The sequence below is a fragment of the Amia ocellicauda genome, chromosome 9 (assembly GCF_036373705.1).
Source record: "Amia ocellicauda isolate fAmiCal2 chromosome 9, fAmiCal2.hap1, whole genome shotgun sequence".
NCBI classification, from domain to species: Eukaryota; Metazoa; Chordata; class Actinopteri; order Amiiformes; family Amiidae; genus Amia; species Amia ocellicauda.
Genome location: NC_089858.1, coordinates 36848105 through 36874760, shown reverse-complemented (window position 1 = coordinate 36874760; position 26656 = coordinate 36848105). Strand labels below are relative to the sequence as shown.

The 26656-nt window shown below is 44.4% G+C and overlaps 2 protein-coding genes across 5 annotated transcripts; both read left to right on the top strand.

The window, feature by feature from the left end:
* Positions 1-1901: 1901 nt before the first annotated feature.
* Positions 1902-14602, top strand: ykt6 (YKT6 v-SNARE homolog (S. cerevisiae)). Of its 3 annotated transcripts, none has more exons than XM_066714356.1 (8): positions 1902-2243; positions 2960-3103; positions 3790-3872; positions 7371-7471; positions 7895-7999; positions 8195-8260; positions 8418-8519; positions 10366-14602. In XM_066714356.1, exons 2-8 carry the CDS (start codon positions 3000-3002, stop codon positions 10399-10401), a joined length of 597 nt encoding a protein of 198 aa, XP_066570453.1. In that variant the 5' UTR covers positions 1902-2243; positions 2960-2999; the 3' UTR covers positions 10402-14602. The 3 variants fall into 3 exon arrangements, with proteins under 3 accessions (XP_066570453.1, XP_066570450.1, XP_066570451.1); XM_066714353.1 differs by having other exon boundaries at positions 1903-2151; XM_066714354.1 differs by having other exon boundaries at positions 1903-2151; positions 2936-3103.
* Positions 14603-16178: 1576 nt separating this feature from the next.
* On the top strand, positions 16179-26383 carry LOC136759381 (uncharacterized). 2 transcript variants are annotated; one of them, XM_066714352.1, is made up of 5 exons: positions 16179-16429; positions 22121-22172; positions 22471-22554; positions 24512-24596; positions 25064-26383. In XM_066714352.1, exons 1-5 carry the CDS (start codon positions 16373-16375, stop codon positions 25080-25082), a joined length of 297 nt encoding a protein of 98 aa, XP_066570449.1. In that variant the 5' UTR covers positions 16179-16372; the 3' UTR covers positions 25083-26383. The 2 variants fall into 2 exon arrangements, with proteins under 2 accessions (XP_066570449.1, XP_066570448.1); XM_066714351.1 differs by having other exon boundaries at positions 16183-16429; positions 25083-26383.
* Positions 26384-26656: the final 273 nt, after the last annotated feature.

The following is a 26656-nucleotide window of genomic DNA, read 5'->3' as shown; positions in this document are numbered from 1 at the left end:
TTTGTTGATTTAACTTAAGATGACTTGCAAGTATTAATAATAATTTGTGCAAAATGTGTATAAAAAGTGTATAAAACATTACAAAAACAGACCTCATAGTGATTTATTGTATTTTTCATTTGATTGGCAGACGTACCCAATGAATATGAACTGTAATACACACACACATACATTATGTAAAGTATATAATATTGCATAAACGTCTAATCTCATTTTCTGACAGCGTAATCCGTGGCACTCTATACTCGGTCTGGATGATGTAACTGACGCCATTTTGGCTCATACAGAGTTATTTCTTATGCACTAAGCAAGAGGGAATTTGTTGCTACTGCTTGTTGCATGTTTTATCTTTTTACTATGTCTGTTTTGACTGTTTGACTTGACGTAGCACAAGGGGGGGGGGAAATAAAAACATTTTCGTATTTTCAAAACCGATATGTATGATTATATATTTGCAAGACAACAGCTCAGAGAAATGCGATTACTAAACAACCAACATTATAATTAACATTTGTACTTGCCTCGCTGAGGCACTCTATTGGCGAGAGGCCCTAGGCTGCAGCCTATGTGGTTAACACAGCCCAGCCTTTATCCTATGGTGACACATTTCTATCCTGATGGGAGTGGTCTCTTCCAGGATGACAATACCCCCATCCACAGGGCACGAGGGCTCACTGAATGGTGTGATGAGTATGAAAATGATGTGAATCATATGCTATGGCCTTCACCGTCACCAGATCTCAACCCAATTGAACACCTATGGGAGATTTTAGACCGTCGTGTTAGACAGCACTCTCCGCCACCATCATCAAAACACCAAATGAGGGAATATCTTCTGGAAGAATGGTGTTCATCCCTCCAGTAGAGTCCAGAGACTCGTAGAATCTGTGCCAAGAGCATTGAAGCTGTTCTGGCGGCTTGTGGAGCCCAACACCTTACTGAGACACTTTATGTTGGTGTTTCCTTTAATTTGTCAGCTCTCTGTATGGAATTGGTATATTTTGGGATATTGCTTGTTGGACATAGCAGATTTGATATTTTCTCCATGCATCGATGTTAGTAAATATGGATCATAGTTTTTATGAGTTCTTTTCAAATAAAGCTAGCCTGTTTAAATTATTATACCATTTGCAGAAATTGAATAATATAATCATTATTATACATTAAACTGTAATTACAGTTTGTATATGTTGCTAGGAAAATGTATAAAGGGAGGTTTTTTTATGTAGAAATATGGAAAAGACACACAAAGTGTGGTACAAGAAAGACAAAAAGTGTCATAAGGGAACAATAGATGTCAAATACAACCAAAACAATACTGGAAATCCACTGATGCTAAGTAGGTCTGGACCTGGCCAGTACTTGGATGGGAGACCACCTGGGGAAAAATTAAGGTTGCTGCTGGAATCTGCAGACATCTGCTGTGCTTTGGATCCTAATGCCCAGGACAGGGATGGGGACACTGCCGTGAATAAGTGCCACGTTGTTTGGATGACATGTAAAACCAAGCTCCTTACTCTCTGTGGTCATTACAAATCCCAAGGCATGTCTTGAAAACTGTAAGGGTCCTGGACAAAATTCCAACTATGTCCCAAATCTATTAAGGCCTCCTAAAAATATAATCATCTCTCCCACTGATGTGTGGTGAGCGTACTGGCCTTCGCATCATCCAGGTGGTGGAGGTGTAAAGCGCTTTGGGTGTTCATAAAGCGCTATAGAAGTGTAATTATTATCATTACTACTCCGATTACCTTCACTGCATACTACCATCAAAATATTAAATAAAATAACAATATGTCATGCAAAACGACCTATCTCGTACAAAGTATCTTCAGCTGGTTTACATTCCAGCTCCGTAAGGATCTGTTTCCGGTCGGACTCATTTGATGGTAGGAGCTACTTCCGCCCGGAGAGAGTGACGTGGTTCGGGGCGAAGGAAGGAAAAGGGAGTTTCTTCGCTGCCCGACACTCGGATTTTTGTATATCGAGGCAGCTTTCATTTTCGCATCTGTCACTGAACGGGTAGAGGTTGTGTACGTGTGTCTTTACCTGCCTACTTCAAAAGTGGTGTTTTTAAGTCGCGCCTCAACTCGGCGACACGAGAGAAGCGGAGAGGACTTTTCACCCGGCAGGAAAGAGGCGACACACTCGGTGAGAACCAGCCTTCAGACGAGGTGGTGTCGCCGCGACGGATCAGTCGCCCAAGATGAAGACGTTGACATTTCCTTTACGGTTACGTCGTGGTAGGAGATAGTGAGCAGGTTACCCCTGACTCAGAGGCACCAAGTGTTACTGTTGCTCAGTTAGTGTGATTTCACTGTATAGCCGCTGTGCGAGTAATGGAGTTTCCTAAAGACTCAAATGTAGGGACTCGAGTGAAGGGAGGGTTGTGGAAACCGGCATAGCGGTCGTACACCGAGCCTAACCCCGCATCCCCCGGTCCTGCTTATTTGAAGATCCCCAGAGTTTGCAGCTTAAACGTCGACCCTTTTAAATGCCACCCCCGGGCTCTGAAATGGGGAACGTAAACACGGCCACTAACGAGCCAGATCTGTGCCCGGATACGAAAGCCCGAGATCGCAGGTCTGCAGGGTCCGAGACATGTGTGTCTTCATCATCTTGTCATATTAATTCAATCGAAACAACAACATAAGTGTGTGAGCTGAATGAGCGCAATCCACATGCTAAACAGTCTGAGTGTTTGGGTGCAACACATACTGACAACGACCCGTCCCCAGTTTGTTTTACACGTCAGTGCAGGATACTGCCATTGCATGGTTGTGTTTTTAAGTTATTTGATTGTTGCTTTAGTTAACGTGCATGTTCGGCTATCGATCCGTATTGAGCTACTTCTTAAAAGAGAGTGTAATGGGGTCACATAGGGCTTGGCTTGGCTTGGGGGGCTCGACTGACTGAGTGAGTCATGCTTTCACAGTGATTGTTTTTGTGTCTGTTTCAGGGGTGGCTTGAAGGACAAGCGACTGCCTGTCTGAGTCATTATGAAGCTGTTCAGCCTAAGTGTCCTCCACAAGGGAGCCAACAAGGCTAATCTCCTCAAAGCTGCCTATGATTTATCCTCCTTCAGCTTCTTCCAGAGGTCCAGGTATGGAAAGTGCCTTCCTCCGCCTCTGGCATGCTGTCTGTCTGAATGTGTGATTGACGGGTGTTTTTTTAATGATGTAATTCAGGGCACACAAAAACAACCACCATAATCATTTAGTTTATAATTTACTCTTTAGCCATCAGAGCTCCTAATACAAATTCAGCGTTCGTTTCGGACATTAAATTACATGAGACAGCATTTGCTTTTGACCCGAGATCTTAATCAGCAGCCGAAAAGTCAAATCAAATTAAAGTTCCCAGTTTATTGGGTCCATCCTTTTGTTTCCATGGAAACCCCAGAAAGAGGCAAGGATCCAACAGCTCCATGTACTGTGTAGCAGCTGCTGTGTCCAACCACAGACCCGGGTGGCCTTGATCTTTACAGCAAGACACGCTCGTGTGGATTGTGCGTGTGTTGTTGCGCAATGCAATCCTCCTTATATGTGAATGTCCACACTGTCAGAACTCCCTGTCGAAAATGGCGCATGGTTCGAATAAGAACATCGCTGGTGTGATATTCGATTTATTGAAATGGGCTTTTCTTTCATCCCGAGATGTTAAATCCTCCCTAATTGCTGCTGGATAAGATGCAGGCCAGCGCAGAGTATTAATAATGTGTGGCTGTGGGCGTCTGGCGGTTTTGTCCGCAGAAACCCCAGCTGAGCGTTTCCCTCCTGTGTTTCTTAGTGTGCAGGAGTTCATGACCTTTACAAGCGCCCTGATCGTGGAGCGCTCCTGCCAAGGCAGCCGGGCGTCAGTCAAGGAGCAAGGTAAGGGGGACCCCACAAATTAACACTCTCCCCCCCCTCACTCTCTCTCTCTCTCTCTCTCTCTCTCTCTTTCTCTTTCCCCCCCACACTCTCTCTTCCCCCCCCCTCTCTCTCTATCTCGTCTTTTCTGAGTATCTGCATTGTTACTAAGTGAAGCACAGATCATCAGCAGCAAATGGGAAGGCAGCTGTGGCACTGCCTTGTACTGAAGCCAAGACAATTCTCTTAAATATAGCTCTACTTGGCAAGGGCCCCTGATGGATAAGTTGCTATTGCAGTAATTAGGAAATTAAATGACAAGTTAATTACCAGAGTATGTTGTTGTCTTACAGCGTGACCAACAGTATTTGGTGGTGTTCTTATTGTTACCCTTGAGCAATTTGCCTGCAGATTTGACCATGATAATGTAAGGAGAGGAGTTTCCCCAGTGTCACCAATCCTTTTGACTTCATGCTGTTTTCTAACACTACCTCAGCCCTTCACTTGTGAGACTTTCTCTAACAGTAAGACAGGCAATGTCTTCTTAACTGGAAGGAGGCTGCAAACGTTTCTCTAGTCAGGAGTTCTGTTGATACCGTTAATGCCTCACTTGACATGCATGTCGCCATGTTTGTGTTTTTGTGGCTTTGAATTTCCTACTAAGCTGGGAAAAGATGGACACCTGAGTAAAGGTAATTTAATACTCCGTCGCTTGACCACAATAGGGTGTTCTATTATTGGCGCATCGTCTCCCAGTTGCCATTGTAGGACGCTGAAATATAAGCGCCCAGTGCAGATGTGTCTGATCAGAAACAGGTGTGAACAGAAATGGAAAAAGGGAAGAAGCAGCACTTAATCAGGTTCCTAACTAGTTTTTTTTTTTTTTTATATACTGTGTACAATGTTCTTTCCGTTTAGTTTTTTTATACTTTGCCCAAAGACAGGCTTCCATGGACTGGATCTCCATTAAATGATTAGCTCCTTAGCCACATCACCCTGTCTCCTCTCCCTTCTGCCAGTCAGATGTCACACTGCTGGGTTTTGAGGTTTCCTCTTGCAGTTTTCTTCCTCAAAACTTTCACACTCCAATTGGCACTGGTCTAATACTACTAGTCTTCTTTTAGCATAGACCTCACTGAGACTTCAAATATTTATCTTCTTTAGTTGAAATTAAATAAGATGTTCAAAATTATTTCCCACGATTATTCTTATTATATCCACGCTTTGCTGGTGTGGCCGGGGGGGAGTGAGAAAATGGTGGTTTGTCTCTGGCATTGTTTTTTAAACACACACACACACACACACACACACACCCATACAGTACTGGGCAAAAGTTTTAGGCAGGTGTGAAAAAATGCTGTAAAGTATGAATGCTTTGAAAAATAGTTGTTAATAGATTATATTTATCAATAAAATGCAAAGTGAGTGAACAGAAGAAAAATCTACATCAAATCCATATTTGGTTTGACCACCCTTTGCCTTTGCATCAGTTCTTCTAGGTACACTTGCACACAGTTTTTGAACTCGGCAGGTAGGTTGGCCCAAATATCTTGGAGAACTAACCACAGTTCTTCTGTGGATTTAGGCAGCCTCAGTTCTTCTCTGTCTTCATGTAATCCCAGACAGACTCGATTATGTTGAGATCAGGGCTCTGTGGGGGCCATACCATCACTTCCAGGACTCCTTGTTCTTCTTTACGCTGAAGATAGTTCTTAATGACTGTCGCTGTATGTTTGGGGTCGTTGTCATGCTGCAGAATACATTTGGGGCCAATCAGATGCCTCCCTGATGGTATTGCATGATGGATAAGTATCTGCCTGAACTCAGCATTGAGGAGACCATTAATTCTGACCAAATCCCCAACTCCATTTGCCAAAATGCAGCCCAAACTTGCAAGGAACCTCCACCATGCTTCACAGTTGCCTGCAGACACTCATTCGTGTATCGCTCTCCAGCCCTTTGGTGAACAAACTGCCTTCTGCTACAGCCAAGTTTTCACATTTTGACTCATCAGTGCAGAGCACCTGCTGCTATTTTTCTGCACCCCAGTTCCTGTGTTTTCATGCATAGTTGAGTCGCTTGGCCTTGTTGCCATGTCGGAGGTATGGATTTTTGACCGCAAGTCTTCCATGAAGGCCACTTCTGACCAGACTTCTCCGGACAGTAGATGGGTGTACCAGGGTCCCACTGTTTTCTGTCAATTCTGAGCCGATGGCACTGCTGGACATCTTCCGTCTGCAGAGGGCAGTAAGCATGATGTGTCTTTCATCTGCTGCAGTAAGTTTCCTTGGCCGACCACTGCGTCTACGGTCCTCAATGCTGCCCGTTTCTTTGTGCTTCTTCAAAAGAGCTTGCGCAGCACATCTGGAAACCCCCGTCTGCCTTGAAATTTCAGCCTGGGAGAGACCTTGCTGATGCAGTAGAACTACCTTGTGTCTTGTTGCTGTGCTCAGTCTTGCCATGGTGTATGACTTTTGACAGTAAACTGTCTTCAGCAGCCTCACCTTGTTAGCTGGGTTTGGCTGTTCCTCACCCAGTTTTATTCCTCCTACACAGCTGTTTGTGTTTCAGTAAATGATTGTTTCAACCTACATATTGAATAGATGATCATTAGCACCTGTTTGGTATAATTGTTTAATCATACACCTGACTATATGCCTACAAAATCCCTGACTTTGTGCAAGTGTACCTAGAAGAATTTATGCTGTTTTGAAGGTAGAGGGTGGTCACACCAAATATGGATTTGATGTAGATTTTTCTTCTGTTCACTCACTTTGCATTTATTTAATTGATAAATATAATCTATTAAAATGTAAATTTTTGATGGCATTCTTACTTTACAGCATTTTTTCACACCTGCCTAAAACCTTTGCACAGTACTGTATATATATTTACGATACATTGCATGCCATACGTTACATGGTAAACGGTTAACACTTACACTGAGTTTAAAATACTAATCAGTTGATCGCATTTGCTCAGCAATTAAAACTGATGCAGTCTTTTTGTATTTGGTATTTTAAATTTGCTCTGACACTTGTATAAACGCAGGGGTCCAAGGTTATTAAACTGAGCAGCTTCTCGACAGACTGTCATCCATTTCAGTTTTCTGGTAACTAAAGCAACACGGCCATAGATCAGGTCAAAGTTCACCGACGAGACTAGCCACCATCCTTCTCCGGAAGGGCAACCATGGCAGAACTAAGCACAGAGCTGGTCGCAAGTCGTTTTGCCCTTCGATGACGATTGTGCAACTGAGTGTAAACCGGCCTTAAGACCAGTAGTTCCCCAACGCTTTCAGTTTGCGTTTTATCAAATTAAGATAATTTACTTGGGGGCTTTGCAAGTATTTTTCAGTAACTCTAATACACTGGTATTGCCCATTCTCATTATGCCCATAACACACCCTTCTCATAGGTGCAAAATTAGGCCCTCAAAGTGCTCTGACACTTGCAGAATGTTAGTCCGCCCGGAAATTTGGAGGAACAGCAGAGTAGCGTGTCTGTGTTGTCTCTCCAGAGTATCTGTGCCATGTGTACGTCCGCAACGACTCCCTGAGCGCCGTGCTGATTGCTGACAATGAGTATCCCTCCAGAGTGTGCTTCACCCTGATGGATAAGGTAACCCCCACCCCCCCGCCCCCAAACAAAAACTAAAAAGAGTCAGATTTAGTGCTGGAACCAATTTAATGCATTTCTTTGAGTGCTGGTTTCATTATCTGATTCATATGACACAAGAAGCAGCTCATCACATGGGACTTGACCTGGCATTAATTTGTCCTCCCTTACTGTGGTACTTGGTTCTCCACCACATTATTGAAAGAAAGTTGAGAAGAAATGACAATCATTGTATTTTAAATATTTAATTTTCTTGTATAGTGCTTTGAGCTGCTTTTAGTATGAAATTTGCTATATAAATAGTTGTATTATTAAAATGATTGAGATCCTCAGTAGGGCTGTAGAAGGAAGGAAGGAAAAACTAGCCAAACTTTGCATTGAAGGCTGCATGATTTCCCTCTGTGTGGACTGTCATCTTTCTTCTAGGTATTAGATGAATTCTCCAAACAGGTGGACAGTATAGACTGGCCCTCGGGCTCCCCAGCTACCATCAACTACACTGCCCTGGACAGCTACCTTGCCAAATACCAGGTGAGAGAGAGAGTGAGGGGAACGAGACAGTCCTGAAGTCACACACGCCCCTCTGAATCCCAGCTCTGATATTCTCAGTACTCATTCTGGCTGCAGTCGGCTTAGTTTAATTATTTTTCCTGCCGTGTAGCAAGAAGCCACTAGAAATGATTTAGCATGGCTTAGATTTTTGTTTTTCTTTATTTCCCCATTCAGAATCCTCGGGAGGCTGATGCCATGACTAAAGTCCAGGCCGAGCTCGACGAAACCAAAATCATCCTGGTGAGTCCGGTGCCAAACACGTCTGATTTTTCTAGTGTCAACTTACGGACGTGCGGTTTACTATCTATAAGCTTGTGGGTGGAGAGGAGTCCAGGATAAATGTTGGTATTGTGTGGGGGTTGAGCTGGGCCTCAGTGTCTCTTCCCTTGCTTGGCAGCACAACACAATGGAGTCATTGTTGGAGAGAGGAGAGAAGCTGGACGATTTAGTGCAGAAGTCGGAGCACTTGGGAAACCAATCCAAAGCCTTTTACAAGACTGTGAGTATCTGTGAACTGCAGTACGAACACACACACTGTTGAATGAGTTTATATATATATATATATATATATACAGTGAGGGGAAAAAAGTATTTGATCCCCTGCTGATTTTGTACGTTTGCCCACTGACAAAGAAATGATCAGTCTATAATTTTAATGGTAGGTGTATTTTAACAGTGAGAGACAGAATAACAACAAAAAAATAAATTGATTTGCATGTTAATGAGTGAAATAAGTATTTGACCCCTTCGACTTAGTACTTGGTGGCAAAACCCTTGTTGGCAATCACAGAGGTCAGACGTTTCTTGTAGTTGGCCACCAGATTTGCACACATCTCAGGAGGGATTTTGTCCCACTCCTCTTTGCAGATCCTCTCCAAGTCATTAAGGTTTCGAGGCTGACATTTGGCAACTCAAACCTTCAGCTCCCTCCACAGATTTTCTATGGGATTAAGGTCTGTAGACTGGCTAGGCCACTCCAGGACCTTAATGTGCTTCTTCTTGAGCCACTCCTTTGTTGCCTTGGCTGTGTGTTTTGGGTCATTGTCATGCTGGAATACCCATCCACGACCCATTTTCAATGCCCTGGCTGAGGGAAGGAGGTTCTCACCCAAGATTTGACGGTACATGGCCCCATCCATCGTCCCTTTGATGTGGTGCAGTTGTCCTGTCCCCTTAGCAGAAAAACACCCCCAAAGCATAATGTTTCCACCTCCATGTTTGACGGTGGGGATGGCGTTCTTGGGGTCATTCCTCCTCCTCCAAACATGGCAAGTTGAGTTGATGCCAAAGAGCTCGATTTTGGTCTCATCTGACCACAACACTTTCACCCAGTTCTCCTCTGAATCATTCAGATGTTGGCAAACTTCAGACGGGTCTGTACATGTGCTTTCTTGAGCAGGGGGACCTTGCGGGCGCTGCAGGATTTCAGTCCTTCACGGCATAGTGTGTTGCCAATTGTTTTTTTGGTGACTATGGTCCCAGCTGCCTTGAGATCATTAACAAGATCCTCCCGTGTAATTCTGGGCTGATTCCTCACCGTTCTCATGATCATTGAAACTCCACGAAGTGAGATTTTGCATGGAGCCCCAGACCGAGGGAGACTGACAGTTATTTTGGGTTTTGGGTTTATTTGTGAATAATCGCACCAACTGTTGTCACCTTCTCACCAAGCTGCTTGGCGATGGTCTTGTAGCGCATTCCAGCCTTGTGTAGGTCTACAATCTTGTCCCTGACATCCTTGGACAGCTCTTTGGTCTTGGCCATGGTGGAGAGTTTGGAATCTGATTGATTGATTGCTTCTGTGGACAGGTGTCTTTTATACAGGTAACGAGCTGAGATTAGGAGCACTCCCTTTAAGAGAGTGCTCCTAATCTCAGCTCGTTACCTGTATAAAAGACACCTGGGAGCCAGAAATCTTGCTGATTGATAGGGGATCAAATACTTATTTCCCTCATTAACATGCAACTCAATTGATAACTTTTTTGAAATGCGTTTTTCTGGATTTGTTTGTTGTTATTCTGTCTCTCACTGTTAAAATACACCTACCATTAAAATTATAGACTGATCATTTCTTTGTCAGTGGGCAAACGTACAAAATCAGCAGGGGATCAAATACTTTTTTCCCCTCACTCTATATATATAAAGAAGTATTTATGATAATATATAGAAGGTGTGTGTGTATGTATATATATGTGTGTATATATAATTATATATATATATATATATATATATATCAGTAATATACTCCGAATGAGCTTGTACTTTTAAATAAATACATTAGGATTGCATTTTTCAGGATGGGAAAAATGTCCAACACTGCTCCCTTTCTCTGTGCGTCTCCACAGGCTCGGAAGCAGAACTCTTGCTGTGAGGTCATGTGATGGTCGGAGCCCGGCTCGGTGGACCTGCCTCTCTCCTGGACGTCTGCAGCCTTCAGAGCCTTCACACCCCGGCCTCGTGTAGCCTGTACAGCGGAGAACTCGCCCAGGGGGTGGGGGGTGGGGGGTGGGTACGGCAGGGGATGGGGGAACTGTGCTTAAGCGCGGTCACCTCTTTTCCCAATTCAAAGAGCTCTAGAACCCCTAAAAAAGAAAAAACACATAACAAATCTATATATGCATTCTGACTAATTGAGGTGGGGACCGGAAGGCTAAAGACATGAGAGAAAATAAGAAAAGAAAAAATAAGTGCGTTTATTGTTTTCCCTTTGTTTTAACTCGATATTGTGAAACTGGTTTTAGATCATGGAAAACGAGGGTTGATTTATAAGGCTGTACCACATTCCTAGTCCAATATATATATATATTTTTTTTTTTCTTTCTTTCCCTTTGTAGTTAACACTTTGGACATGCTTTGAGATTCGTGTACACCATCTGGGTTTTGGTTTTTACAATTCCAGTCTCATCCCACCGGGCCTAGGGAAGCTGAGAATATGCATCGCGTTATATATTAGGTGGATTGTCGTCCTTGAAGCCGAGGCTCGTGTCCAGTGCCGTTGTGTGTGTTTGTCATCCCGTGGCATGGCGTGCAGCGGGCTGTGTGGCCGCTTGGAGTTTGTAGCTTGTAGGTGCTTGTTTGCAAATTCGGGAAAACTGGAGTGGCAGTTGCTGGATTTTTATCCATAGATGTGGTGGGGAAGCACCCGAGAGGTTTGGCTGCGGTCCACTTCCACGCTGACACCCGGGACGAACTTGCCGTCGAGTGATCATGCAGCTTCTAAGTTTATTCCTGCAGTCTGGCTCCCACATAGTCATTTTTGAAGCTCAGCATCTCTGTCTGTGGAACGATGCAGGAACAGTCAACGGCTGACATAGAGGAAGACTTAAAGGCCAGGAATAAAACCCAATCCCTCAGGAGCAGAATGCAAAGTTCCTCTTAGTACAGTCAAACCAACCCCAGGGACTCCTATGTCTCAGATTAATTGTAAGCCATTATTTGGAAGGATTTGAAGTATTTTGTATTGAAGATGGCTTGTGGGTGACATGCAAAGCAGGGCATAGGAGTAGTGCTTTAGTAACCTTGCAGGAAAAACATTTTCTGGTGTTCTACATCATGACCACTAGGTGGCTCCATATCTTCATGCACAGTGCTGATCGAGTTTGAGAGTGCTTGCAAATCCTGGTTCCTATTTACCTTTCGGGTGTGGTTTCCACAAGGCCTGCCTCACATTTAAGAAGCAGTGGAGCCCCATCCCGATGCAGAATTCAGACGCACCAGGTCCTTCTGTGTGGATCTCTGCTCTCTTATTACTGTATGTCTAGGTGCAGTTCTCACCACCACATGAAAATGCTGAATGCTGATGTCTTAAACTAGGTTTGGTGTCCAGAAAGGAGTCCTGATTGGATCCCCGGTTGCTCGAGGGGTTGTCCTTTTTAGTTTTTCTCCTACACCTACTGAAATAAAATTGTCTGCTTGCTCACCTCCTAAACAGCAGAGAATAGAATGAGCCTTATCGATGGGATATTGGTTGTTGACTTGGAAATTGGCCCTCTTGTCCCTGGGTGCGAAGCCTTCTCAGTGACCTTTCTGACAACTCTTAGCATTGCTGACCACTGTGCTGTACATACTACACATGATCCATTTTGCTCTTTTATCGTTTCCCCTGATTTACCTTTTGTAACTAAAACACAAATGTATTTTTTCCATCTCCACTCAAGCCATCAGCCTCTCCAGTTGAGTTATGATCCAGGGGGTGGGATCCATATCCATAAGTTTTCAGTCAAGTTGCAGGTGAAATGTCTGTGATGTGTACAGCACAGTGGATGGTCACAGGAAGTGTTAAAAATGTAGTCGACACCGCAGCATTCTTCAGCTGCATAGTGTTGTTGACTTTTGGCTGTGTAACTCCGATTCCCTTCCCCTGATGCTGGGAGAAGTCGATCTGTGCTGGACCTGCAGAATATGGCTGAAATGCCATTAAATGGACCTTGCAGGTTGTTCAGCTTTGAATATGAAGAAATGGCCAAAATGTTGACTAAATTGGTATAAATACATCCTTTTTAAACTCCACTGATTTTTACATGTCCAGCACAACTATTTCTGGTGATGGAAGCATCTGCTAGCTGTTGTCGCCACTGTATCCCTATATATCCTACATCCCAACAAGGGCTCTGTAGGTGCGACACAGATTAGGGTAGCAAACCTCAGTCCTCAAAAACTGAGTCTCTTCAGATCTCTTGTTAAACAAACACAGCACAAAATAAACGGCCTTTTTTCCCGCCGTGATACTGTTTTCGCCATTCAGGAGATTGAGTCCTGTGGAAGATCTTGCTTTTGAGCAGCAACCCCTGAAGTAAATATCGTACAACCGTGGGCTCTCTGGAATTAAGGGCGAGTGGGTGGGTGGGCGGACCGGAGTTGAAGTAGTACTTTAACATAAATGTAAAGAAATACTAATAATAGAAGATATTGTGCTGCTTGTAAGAAAATGGTTTGTGATTGGATAGGCTTGGGATTTTTAAAGATGGTTTCTACTGGCATAACTCCAGCCAAAACAGGCTGCCTGGGCCTCCATTGCCTTGAAGAGAAGCTTTGTGTTTCTGCTGTGAGTTTGTGTGTAATTCGGCAGTGTACATGTGGGTGTATCTGTGAGCGTGTGCGTGCGGGTGTGCTTACTAACAAGACAGTGTTTGTAAAGTGGGTTGAAAGGACCCATTGACTCTTGCCGTGTAGTTGTAAGTTTCTGTGTGCAATATCACTCCATCCTGTCTCCTATGGTGTCGGTTTTTAAATTTGTGCCCCCTGGTTAGAGCTGGGCTGGTATATCGTGGTGTTGGCATTCGTCTTGCTGGCGATGGCGCAGTTTGGCGCAGTTTGACGTTTTCAAACACTCGAGGTGCCTTCAGTGTGTTGTGATCGATCCCTCCTCCTCTGCGCCAAGCCCTGCGCCACCTCGAAAAACATTTCATTCATGTAAAATTTGATTCTCATTAAATAAAGACAGAAATTATTTAAGGATCAAAACTTGAAATTTTGCTTGATTTTCATTGAAATTGTTGCTTTGTTTTTCTGTTTTGTTTTGTATTTGTACACTTTAGATTTGGACCAATAAAAAATATTCCATAACAGTGCATACTGGGAACGATAATTCTGTGTGTTTCCAGTCAGTTGAAGAATCTAAAATCTAGATTAAAAAATACCAGTTTATAGGAATTAAATACTGTCCATACAGCTCTAGTTCTTTGGCCTTCTTCAAAGTTTGCCCTGCTCAACAGTAGAGTAGATGTGAATTATTAACACACTTTATAGACTGGTCATCATAAATCCATGTGTAATCTCTGGTCACTTGTGATAGTGTTACCAATATATTGATCAGTGTTAAAATGCACATGATGAGTTTGGTTCTTCGCTGGGGGTTGCATTCCCTCACTGGGGATGGTTAATGTGTTACTCAAAGCATTGCGCAACCCCCAAATGGTTCCCCAACATAATTTTGCTTAATAAGCTATGAAATGCCTTATCATAATTGTTTTTAACTTGTCCTTTATTTTTATTTTTCTTGCTTGAGTAGTTTGGAAATAGGCCAAAAAACTGTTCAAAAATAAAAATACTTCTACCACAGTAAAGATCAGCAATAAAACCAATTTGCATCTAGGGTTATGCTGCTTTGAGTCTCTTGGGCAAACATTAAAGGACGCACGTGGACAAATCCTGGTGTTATATTAGGGTTGACTTAAAAGCGGTGACCTTCAGCAGCCAGTCTCCGTCGGGACAAACAGAATGAGCTGCTTCATACAACAAGGGCATTCAAATCAGAAGAACCGAAGCTGAGAAAAAACAAGTTTTGATCTTACTAGGGACATCTCTATCGTAAAATAAAGTATATTTTCTACTAGTCATTTTTGCTTATCTTCGTTCTGTCTTTTCTATAATCAAGCTGATTTGTAAATGTGCTTCATGTAGATAATTTGACTTTTTTTTTTTTTAACTGCCAGACCACGATCTTCAAAATTGAAAAACAAAGAAGAAAGTGCTAATCAACGATGCCTAAAATTTGTTTTTCTCTTTCTCTCTACCTACTGTTTACATGACTTGTAATCTTGCTCTTATAAAGTGTATAAAAATTTGCTTTTGAAAAAAAGACTGTTCTGTTGCCCTTGTGTGTTTGTGTGAGAGATTTCTGTTGTCTTTCTGTTATTCCTATTTCGGGTGTCCCCAAGGGCTCCCTGCCCCCATCAGGGTCCCTCTAAATCCTTTTTCTTCCCCACTCTCAAAAATGGATTCCCCTTGCCCTAACACCATCTCGGACATATCTTAGAGCACCCGTCTGCTCCGCACGGCTGCACCAGCGGAGTGACAAAGCTGCTACGCCGAAAGACCACACCCTGATCCTGGGGGAGGGCCTTAAACACTCCACCAAGCTAAGAGAGAGGTGACATCTCCTTAACAGGCTCGTACACTGCATGAGGCTCGGGACAGATGTGGCCAAAGTATTGGCACTGTCCTCCACAGTAGGGTGTTCCAGCCCTATTGGCTATAGCTTTACAGGGGGGGTCCTCTACCAGATGGCATGTTTTGAAGTTGCCCATTGGAGCACAATAGACAGACCTCTCCCACACAAAGCTAAGTTAGTACCCTGCTGTGGTAACTCATTGGCACACATCCCTTTGTTTTCCCCCTTTCCACACATTTCCATTTGCCCCAAATCCTTAAGTAATTGATTGAAGACAGCAGGCTAGTATCAAACTGGGGCAACCAGAGTCCAGGGATGAAAGATCAGGCTTCTTGAGGGGAGGGGCACAGTAGCACATGACAAATACAGGTCCCACCCCATGCCGTTTAGTGTCCTTTTTGGGCAGATCCACAGCCATTGAACTTGGGGTGAGACAAAGTTTGTATATGTAGGTGGGGCTAGGGCACACTCAAGAGTGGCCTTTGTGTAAACTTGTCTGTCTCTTAGTTCAGGAGACTTCGCAGGCATAATAGAAAGGGGGGAGGGGTCCTACTGAGGGAGTACAGAGCCTTCACAGCTGTGCTTGCAAGAAGTTGTCTCTTGCTGATACCAGAGCTTAAAACAAAAACTCTGGTGCAAGGTTACAGGACCCCAGAGATGGTGGAGCAAGAGCCCTCAACTCCAGCTGGCAGGAGCCACTGGCATCCAATCTATCTATGTATAAAGCAGCCTGGAAGGCACTGCTGTTTCATGTGGGCAATACAGGAACCTCTTAAACCTCAACCATGAGGCTGACAAGCTTTTGACAAGGTGCTCTGAGTTCATGATCGTTACGTCAGACGGTTCTTGTATCTCCTGGGTGTTGAAACCTGTCAGACAGTCGATTCAGAGCAAAAGTCCTGTTGTGGCTTGTTTTCTGGTATAAACACGTCCCGGCAGAGTGTGGATCTGCCCCTGTCCAAACGTGAGCAAACTTGCACAGCCTGCTATCATTTGCTCTTCCATTACGTCAGTGCGGTTTGAGAACAATATAAGACTGTGCTCCTGAAGCCTGAAAATGATCCACATGTGAGTGTGTATAAGCCTATATAAACATATTTCTTATTATATGCAGAAGAATAAGGTTTCTTACGATTGGTAATAGCAGTCAAAACATGACTATTGTTCTTATTACTGTCATCATTCTTATCTTGTTAATATTCAAGGCACGCCCAGAGCTCTCAGTAGTCGAATCGCAGTGTCCGCCCCGCCCCGCGTCCCGCCCCCTGGGGACAGGCGAGCTTCCCCATTCCTGATAAAGATGCGCGTTGGGGGGTTGTGTGTTTTTCTGCAAGGTGTTGATTTTTCGGGAACGCCGTTGTCGGATATTGGTTAACAGCAGGGGTGTCCCCAACCCGCCCAGGGATGAGCAAGCGACTTCGGCTGTCCCGCACAGGTAGAGACCGGCTCCAGTCGCGACAATGCCGACAGACTCCCCGAACAGGACGCGCTCCGGGGACGAGGTGAACCTGACACAGGTGGGTTGTGCGGGGCAGGACGGAGGAAGGTGCCGGGAGTAAACGACACCCTTATTTTATTGCATGTGCTGCTGTTTAAGTGCTGTGCTTTAACTAAGCATGGGCTAGTGTCGAAATGCGTAGAAACGGCTGTTGCAGTTCAGAGCCACTTCCATTTAATCTAGACGCCATAAACTCCCATTTGTTTTGCCGTGTTTATTTTAATGTAGTGACAGTGCGTGTTCTTGAATATAGGTTTTATAGTATTTTCTACTCCCCACGACACGATAAAGTAGTCCATAACCACGCAGATGTGGAGTTGTTTGGTAGCGCAGACTTCCGCAGTTCTCCGCGGCCCCACCAATGGGCTCTGTGGGATTCCGCAGATCTGCGGGAATCTGCGCTATACGCGACCTTAGTCTTAACATTTTTATTTTATTATGCGAGCTTTAAGAATTGCACTAGGCAGTAATAGGAGCGTATAACCTCATCAATCAACGCCACACACACCACCCTAGTGCTCAGTGTTTGTTGTTGTGGAGGTTTGTTTGTCTTCTTACCAGTTAAGACTTGGACTTCTACACTTTTTGTGTGTGTGTGTGTGTGTGTGTGTGCGTGCCATGTTTTCAAATGCCAATAACCCGCTACATTTCCGACGCCTGGAAAAGTACCGTGGTCACGTTGGTTGTGGCGCAGATGTCCGCAGTTCTGCGCAGATCTGCAGAAATCCCCCTCGATCGCGTTGGTGGAGCCGCGCAGATCTGCGAGCATCTGCGCTACGCGAGATTCGGTGCTCAGGCGCATGTTTTGGAAACTTCTGTGCCCGAGCGGCTCTACATAAGAACATAAGAAAGTTTACAATCGAGAGGAGGCCATTCGCCCCATCGTGCTCGTTTGGTGTCCATTAATAACCAAGTGATCCAAGGATACTATCCAGTATATTTTTAAATGTTCCCAAATTTTCAGCTTCAGCCACATCGCTGGGGAGTTTGTTCCAGATTGTGACAACTCTCTGTGTGAAGAAGTGTCTCCTGTTTTCCGTTTTGAATGCCTTGAAGCCCAATTTCCATTTGTGTCCCCGGGTGCGTGTGTCCCTGCTGATCTGGAAAAGCTCCTCTGGTTTGATGTAGTCGATGCCTTTCATGATTTTGAAGACTTGGATCAAGTCCCCACGTAGTCTCCTCTGTTCCAGGGTGAAAAGGTTCAGGTTCCTCAGTCTCTCAGTAGGACATTCCCTTCAGACCTGGAATAAGTCTGGTTGCTCTCCTCTGAACTGCCTCTCGAGCAGCGATATCTTTCTTGAAGTGTGGAGCCCAGAACTGTCCACAGTATCCAGATGAGGTCTAACTAGTGCATTGTACAGTCTGAACATCACTGCCCTTGTTCTCAATTCTACACTTTTGACAATATACCCCAACATTCTGTTTGCCTTTTTTATTGCTTCCCCACATTGTTTGGATGGAGAAAGTGAGGAGTCCACATAGACTCCTAGGTCTTTCTCATGCGTTACTTCATCTAGATCTGTACCTCCCATAATGTAATTATAGTGGACATTTTTGTTACCTGCATGTAATACCTTGCACTTGTCCACATTGAATTTCATTTGCCAGGTGTCGGCCCACAACTGAATATTATCTAAGTCCCTCTGAATAGCCTGTGCTGTCGAGATTGTATCTGCTGAGCCACCTATTTTAGCATCCTCTGCAAATTTGATAAGTTTGCTAACTATCCCAGAGTCCAGATCATTAATATAGATTAGAAAAAGCAAAGGCCCTAGTACTGATCCCTGTGGAACTCCACTAACAACCTCACTCCAGTTAGAAGCAACTCCTCTAATCAACACCCTCTGTTTCCTATACATCAACCAGTTCATAATCCATCTAATTACATTACCCTGAATGCCTACAGCTTCCAATATTTTCTGTAATTTTTTCCAATATTTTACAGGTGATGCAGGCGAGACTGATTGGCCTGTAATTTCCTCGCTCAGTTTTGTCCCCTTTCTTGTGGATTGGTTTGACATTTGCTGTCTTCCAGTCAGTTGGCACATCCCCTGTTCCAAGTGTCATTTGGAATAATCGAGTTAGCGGCCTATAAATAATTTCCCTCATTTCTTTAAGTACTGTTGGAGTACTGTTTGCTCTGCACCCTTCATTATCTTGCTGCAACAGCAGTTGGAGAAAATGCAGTATTTGTATATCTAAGAGATGCAGTTGACCAGAAGGCAAGCATGCTTAATCATTACAATGTTTCAAATTCATGCAAACTTTAAAAAATGTATTAAAAGGCATGGATAATACTTGTTGGTGTCTTCACATTTTATACGATTGGCCTACCTGTCTGCATAGGGGAGCTTTTTACATCTCTGGATTGAGCTTTGTAGGTTTCACTTGCTGCCTGTTGGGGACCCCAGAAGAGCAGTGCTATAGATGCATCTGCTGTAGAGAAAAAGTTGGAGCTCTTGTATGCTTTTATTAGAGCACTTGCATTGGTGTGACTTTAAGGAATAGTTGGCCAAATAAGAATTGAACTGCCTTTATTTCTCAATGCCCCCTTTGTTATGATGGTCCGGCCCCACAGAACTTGAGTCTCTTTGTTGTCTGTGTCCTGTTCATTTGTATGCTATCTCCGCTGAGCTGCTAAGTTCACTGCCATGCTTCGCAACAATAGCCGTAGTCAAGGAAAGCAAGTCCAAGTCACCCATCAGGCAACACCATGAAAAGGCAGAGGGAGAGGGCGCAAGGGGGTCAAAAACGCATTTAACGCTGTCCTATCCACCTAAAAGCTGTCTCCGAGTATGCACGTTTGGAGGACCGAATATAAAAAAAAAACAAATATTGGGACCGTGTGACGAGGATTGGGCCAAGACGCTCCTTGCCTCTCCTGGAGAACTGTTTTTGCACAGTAGCTGCTGCACGTGCGAGTTCATTGCTCCCGTGATTGGCCCACATGGGGTTCTTCACATGATGCCAAGGCTTTCTGGACGTGAATCAGTCAACAGGAACATCATAAAGCAGACTCGCACAAAAACAACTTCTGTCAGCATATTTATTTTGGAAGGGTGGCGATGTAATGCAAGGTCTCCGAACCAGAGTTGTTTGCACCGCATTGTCTGTCGAGAAATATGCAGCTCATCAATTAGAGGGGGGTAGTCGACCGCAATACAGAAATGGTGACTAAACTGGAAGAGACAAGTTTCTGTATTGCCTGCGTTCCCCCCCCCCCTTCCTTAAAATTGTTGTCGGCACCGTTTGCACTAGAGCGGTTGATGAATGTGGTCCCTGCTGTTGTCTGGCCTCTGACAAGTCGCTCTGGCTTGGCTTTTATCTGCTGCTTTTTCAAACGACTGTCTGCTGCTCACTTTATATTCTCTCCACTTCTCGCTTGTTGCTACTCCTTGGTTTCGTTCCTTCTGCTGGCTTCCTGTTGCGGTCTGTGTTAAATTCAAGACTTTGGTCCTTTCCCCACTCCTCTCTTCACCACACTGCTCCACCCTGCCTTTCCTCCCTTGTCTCTCCCAATATCTGCTCTCGCCTCTTCCATTCCTCTACTAGACCTGCATGCCCCGCGTGTTCGAGCACCCAGTCTCGCAGGTCTTCCTCCTCTGCGTGCCCCACAGCGGTGGAATGAGCTGCCCAGTGTCTGACCACCTTCCTGCGCCTCCTTCACACACAGCTGTTTAACTCTCACACCCTCAGACCACTCGGATCTTCTCTTCCACCTTCAAACTTATAAACTGTGTTGTGTGGATGCATTTTTTTTTTTTTAGTATATTACACCGTTTCACACTGCAGAAACATTTTAATTCTTGGTTCTGTTCCAATTGACTAGCTGCCTTCACTTCAGTTTGTTGTCATAGTTTGGTGGATTTCATTTCCCTGTGCATTTAATTGCACTTCCACATTTTTGGGGTTTGAACATCTCTACACAATGTAGCATTTGTGTTATGTAACTTAGGTTGGTCATCCAGTTTTTGAACACAAGAAAAGGCCTTGTTGGTATAAATGGATCCAAAACTACTTGGTTGAAAAGTTGAGCAGATGCATGTACCTTTTGTGTAGGTTTTTAAGATTTCTAAAGCTGTGAGTGGTTTGCCTGCACTTTCAGCTCTGTGCAGCAGTTTGTTCTATGTGACAGGATGCCAGGCTTTCAAGATAAGAGGAGCAGATTGTGTTCTGGTCTTTTCCTGTAGCTACACTGCATAACATAGATTGGGTGTGTGCTGTGCTTGCAGAATAGCCATCGTTTGATTAAGCAATAGCCAGCTATGTTCCTTTTGCTGTCCGAGCGTGTGATAAAAGCCACAGTGCTGTCTGAATGAGACGCTTGTAACTCTAACAGTTGTTTGTTTTTCCTCTGGAATGACCATGCAAAGTCTTAAGGGAAATGCATGAGTTTGAGCCAATTATGAAATTAAACCACCGCTATATCTGGTTTTCAAAGGATTACATTTAGGCCATTTTTGTGGTTCTTTTTTGTATTTCAGCCTCTGTTTTTGTTGATTTTTAACATTGTGTATTTCAAAATCAGCCATGGTTGCCGAAAGGCTACGGTGATTACTCCGAGTATTAATGCAGTAGCAGGCTGTTCATTGGTTAAGGAGCTGGCAGTTAGTATAGCCCAGCTACAAAAACGTATAGATATTTGTCGGTAAGTATGGGCCAGATTCATCGGATCTTGAATTCGGGCATTCTCGGACAAGACCAGAGTTGACCGTGTCTAGTACCCTAAGAGCTGGTGTTTCTTTGCAAATCCGGATGTTCGCCTTGGGCACCATTTAGTTTTTCTTTTCCCCCCGAGCGTGCTTAGCAAACGTGACTTGAGGATTTCATCGAAAGAAATCCAGACTTGCTCAGGCAAGCAGAGACAATGACAGGAGAGGTGTGTGTCGAGTCGAGTGGGAGGGGCTTCGGGAATGTCAAGGCGTGCACATGGAGGAATCTTGAAAGGGGCCAAGTTATTTATCTGCGCTATGCTGGAGGAATTCGCATCAGGATGGGTGTTGCAGGAGTATGCCGTGACCCAGTACAGCCAGTAACAACAACTCTTGCAGGAGACCTTGCTGTTCCCCAGCCAGGGCTGATAAGCACAAGTTCCCTGACTCCCTGCCAGCAGGGTTCAATCCCTTCAGGTTCTAACATCAAGGTTATCTTCTGGTTAATTTCTCATTTTTCTTTTCTTTAAATGAGGCACTTAAAGGGCAACGTAGGCTGAAAGACACCCAGAAAGGTGTGGGATGTCCTTTTTTTAGATGCTTGTTACATCTTGGCTTCTCCTGTGAAATTGCTCCAACACCATAGGCTTCGAAAAGGAGAAATAAAATCCCCTTCAGATATTCACCAATGGCTGACGGCATTAATCAGTTATCTGCGATAGTTGGTGGTGGCTGTAGACTGACTGATTTTTATACTAGGATCTTTACTCGCTGCAAATCATCAGGCACTTTTTGTTTCCTATGTGTTCGCACTGCAGAGTTTCTCCTCACGTGGCTCCTGGTCTGAGCACAGGGTGGCACTGGGATCTTTTGACCCTCAGGGCTTGTAGACTTGAACTGCAGACTCCCATTTAAAAAAGGATGGTAATTCTAAATTTCAATTATTTTGTTTTGCTCTGTTAGAGCATAGGTACGAAAATGTCTTTCAGCTGCCCATACACTACACTATACTTGACGCGTGCCTAATGTAATGTGTGTTCCTCTTGCTCTTCCTGTAGGGGGAGCCCCAGCACCAACCATGGACAGCCCTTCCTAGGGGGCACAGAAATGGTGAGTCAGGGCCTGGCGGGGGGAGGACAGACATAAGGTCCAGTCAGTTGGCGATCCTTTTTGGCAACTATATATTTTTTTTTAAACCTAGGGCATTGTTCATAAAAGGGGTAGTGAGACATTTCCAGTGTGTGTGGTTTGGAGGTGATATTAATACTAATTGAAGTATTGGAATATAACTATATAAAAAATAAAATAATGAAACCTTGCAAAAACAGCCACCAGGTCACAACACAGAGTGCATAGGCTCCACCTTGGTCACCCTGGTGACACTCAACAGCTGTTCCATACCCCACAGGGTCCACGGTCCCCCCGCGCCCCGCCCTCACAGGCCTCCCCGCAGACAAGGACAGCCAGGCCCCCGGGAGCGGCATCATTCCTGGTATGTCTTAGAGGGCACCCCCTGCCCCACCCCCAGGGCTGTCCCAGTGCAGACCTGGGGCCACAGGGACATCTGGTGACAACTGCAGCTCTCAATCGACCTGTTGAACACATCTAAAAGCACAAAGTAATTTCTTTCATTTATTATCCCACCACAATTTGTGTATGTAGGGGAATCTTTAAATATGTAAAGGTGTAGATAGATATCCATACAGATTTTTGTGTAGAGGATTAAGAAAAAAAAACAAAAAACTCCTGGAACTTGAGGTACTGTCCCTATAATGCATTTCTAGGCCACAGGAGGAGTCTGACATTCATAGAGATCTAGACCAATTCACTTCTGCAGAGCACAGGGTGGAAAAGGGCCAGGAGAGACTGTGGCCCCGCAGGAACTGAGTTTGATACCCCTGTGATATACTGTACAGGGCAGCCACCCCTGCAGGAAACTGACCTGCAGTACAATCATCCGTCCCAGGAGCTGGTGTGTGAGAAGCGACAAAAACAACTCATGCAAGGAAAGTGGCGTCTGAGCAAGTGAGGCAGAGGGAAGGGTCTGTGTAGAACGGGAAGAGATTGACCGATTGAAGTTCTGTCTTTAGGTGCTGCCTTTTAGGTTTTGAACTACTGTCCCAGTAATTAAATTAAATGGCATTTGTTAATACCAGCGTTTCCCCCAGAAATTTGCATAGGCGCACACTCCTGTCTGAGGAGCAATCGCTGTGCCAACAGAACAGAAGCCTCTTCTCACCGTAATCTATATAATAACTGTCAATTTCGGTGTAAGTGTGGAGGCTGGCCAGGGACTTGGTACACACTCTGAAACCTGCACTTAGCCTGACATGGTTTCCACACTGCCCCGTAATTATATTGTGAGCTGAATAACACTGACACTAAGTATATTGTACTGTACAGTCCTTTAGGGCAATTCGGTGCAAATTGCTGGTTGAAGTTGTTTAGTTTGTAACAGTAAGTGCTAGTTCTGGGACCCGTCTAGTGAACTTCTGGCATTTTAAGTGTTTGAAGGTTTATATCAAATTTAATTTAAAAATATTTTGAGCTGAAGTGGTCCCGAGTGATGCACTTACAAGGTAAACTCTTGAACTTCCCCGTGAAGATTAATGCTCATGTCTGATTTACATCCCTAGACTTCCATTCCAAATATGCTTTTAGAAAAGGATAAAAGCTTTGCCTGGTGTGTAAAATGTGTTTTTTAATAGCCTATTGTTTCTATAACAATGTTTTTAAATTTCTTCTGGAATATTCTCAAGGACAGAAATATCTATAACAATATCTTCTCCGGACAAATCTGTGCTCTGACTTGGTATGATTTTGTCTGGGAGGCTGAAACATCAGAGAGGATGTCTGAATTAATTTCAGGGCTGTGTACTCCTTTAAATCTGGTAAACCGCATCTCCAAAATCTGATTAGCATTGTTGAATTTTCCCTTTATTTGTAGCTGTAGCTCCCCCCACCCTGATCTGTAAGACCCAGCACTTGGCAGGTTTCCATCTTGGGGGTCAGGGTGGATGTGAACTTTTTCCACAGTTTTTCCCCATATAAGACAATTTACTGACATGATCGTAGGAGCTCCTGCCCTTTACGGGCCATAGAGCCTTTCCCCACACTGGGCTCTCCAGGTCTTTTTAAATCCCTGACACTGCTGGCTTGGGGGGGGGGGGGGGGGGGGGTTAGAGTTACCATAGGTCTGTGCAGACCGTAAGGAGCTGAATTGGGAATCTCTGAGCTCAGGGTGGAATGGGGGAAACTGAAGACACCGGTCCCTGCAGGACCAAGATTGGGGGCTCCTTGTGTGCAGGTGTTGTTATTGGATGCTGAAGATATAGTCCCAAGGTGGTGTGGTCTTCAGGTGGTTGTGGTTTGCGAAGGGCGGGCGGTGCTGTTCCCTTGAGACTGCTGTCCTGAGCAAGTGCTGACCCTAGCACCTGTGTCTGTGGCAGGTGCCATCGCAGCGGCGTTGTTCATCACCTTCCTGCTTGCTCTGTACACGGTGCTGTGGAAGTGCATGGTCTCGGCGCCCCTGAGGTAAGGCACTGGAGTGGCCTGGACGCTCACTCCCCTTTTCACTCTGTACTCATTTCCGGTGTGCACGGATGCATTGTAGGTCATATCCCAGGCAACCTACGCTCTGGTGTTCAGTTTATAGCCATTTATTTAAGTACGAAAGGTCTCATGGTGCACAAAGTCCTTGTTAATATTTGTTACAGTCCCAGAAGTGGTTTGAATGTTTTTAGTTTTTTTTCCTTTTAACAAAAAATGTCTGCATAATGGAAAATAGTTTATTTAAAATGACCTGATTGTCTCTGATTAGTTGAAATTGAACTGCATAAGTGCTAAAGCCATATTGGTTGCATGAAGGCAAGCAATCTTTAGTCCATGAAGGAATTGATTTTGGTTAAATATTCAAGGGCAACTCCCAGGTTGTTTGTTTTTTTGAAGCTTTCAGGAGAGACTTGTTGCAACATGAAAATGACGTGTTTTATTTTTAAAAGATGTCTTTGCAAATTGTAGAAAAGAGCGGCAGCAGCAGAAGAAAAAGAAGAAAATCATGAAGGCTCGTGAGAAGAAGGCCCCTGTGAAGGAGCTGATCTGCTGACCCACTGGCAGTGGGAGAAGTGCTGACCTGAGGGTGGGGTGGGGTGGCGGGGGGATGGGTGCCAGCTTTCCGTACTCTTGTCTGTGGTATGTCATGCCTCGCACCACTCATGGGCCCCTTGCTGCCCCTCAGACAGTGTTACCTGGTAGCCCTGCTGTGGCTGCTCAATTAAGGGAGCAGTTCTGCTACTGGCAGTGACCCTGGGCTCCAGCTGTGGCCTGGCTTCTCTTGGAATGGACTGTGGGGCCCACACTGACCAGAAGAAGGATGACCACTGGGGTGTGGGGTTATGCTGCATTTCACATAGACAACTTGGCTGTCAAGAAGGCTGGACCAGCATTAAGGGTGATGGCTTTAGAGGGTTCTCTAATTTATTTGATCCAGCAAAGGTTTCATGTGCTTCCCTTACATTTTGCAAACCGCTGCTGCTCTTAACCTTGTGCTCATCGACCTGAGGGAGGTGCTGTGAACAGACCTCTTCCCAGTCTAAAACAGTTGACTTGATTAACGAGACCACTGCTTAAAGGGCAGTGGTGCCGCAGTGAATCTATAATTGACCGGCACAGAACCTTTTCAGAGAGTGCAGGCAAGACTTTGTGCCAGGGATCCACTTGAAGTCCATGCTAAGAGAGCTTTGTTTTAGGAACTCTCCAGTCAAGTGTAAGTTCTGATCCTGACTTTCTCCAGAGTCAGTTAATGTAATTTGGGTGGAAGTTGGGCGTTGTTTATGCTGTGCAAAAATTATGGCTGGTTCTGCTGGTTCCCCCACTTCTTTAGAAGGCTTGTTCTTTTGACATTTTTAAATGTTGTGCCTGCTTAACCCAAGTTTAAGTTCATGAAACTGTTGGTTTCTTTTGCTCGGTGTGGTTCTGCACACGCATCTACGTGTATTGAGGGGTAAAGTTGTGCATGCAGTGGGGATGTATACACTGTCACATTCTGCATGGCTACAAAAATATAACTTTCCATAATTAAGTTAATGTAAGTCTACTAATATTGACTAAAGTTCTACATTTTCATCCTCTAATAAACCCATTGCTTGGTTTATATTGCTACATGATTTGGAGGGGAGGACTGTCATGACTAAGCAGGCTGTCTTTGTACAGTATTTGCATGCCACTGTTCCAGGGTATTATTTTGACACTGTTTATACACCTTATTATGCAAAGTTGTGATCTCACAGATTAAAAATTGTTTTTTGTTTTTGTTTAGAATACTTCAATTTGTATTTACTTTATGGTGGGGGTGGGCACTTAGCTGCAGTAGTGTTTCTGAAAGACTTGTCTCAAAAGTTTGAGCTGTCAAAACACTGGCTCGCAACAGGATAGATACCATCCCCAGATTTCCTCTCTGCTTCCATAATAAGCAACATTTTTTCAGTCCCATCAATCTCCTTGCTCTGCTTTTTCTCATGATGTTGAAGCCTGCATAAGCTTCTATAGATATCTATATGTATTGCTGCTGTGTGAGAGCCACCATTCAGCAGGTT

Excerpts from the sequence above, each read along its gene's own strand:
- ykt6 (XM_066714356.1), top strand. The coding sequence starts at position 3,000 with ATGAAGCTGTTCAGCCTAAGTGTCCTCCACAAGGGAGCCAACAAGGCT. Across the intron at positions 3,104-3,789 it reads AGCTTCTTCCAGAGGTCCAG|TGTGCAGGAGTTCATGACCT; the intron begins GTATGGAAAGTG and ends TGTGTTTCTTAG. Across the intron at positions 8,000-8,194 it reads GCTACCTTGCCAAATACCAG|AATCCTCGGGAGGCTGATGC; the intron begins GTGAGAGAGAGA and ends TTCCCCATTCAG.
- LOC136759381 (XM_066714351.1), top strand. The coding sequence starts at position 16,373 with ATGCCGACAGACTCCCCGAACAGGACGCGCTCCGGGGACGAGGTGAAC. Across the intron at positions 22,173-22,470 it reads TCCTAGGGGGCACAGAAATG|GGTCCACGGTCCCCCCGCGC; the intron begins GTGAGTCAGGGC and ends CATACCCCACAG. Across the intron at positions 24,597-25,082 it reads ATGGTCTCGGCGCCCCTGAG|AAAAGAGCGGCAGCAGCAGA; the intron begins GTAAGGCACTGG and ends TGCAAATTGTAG.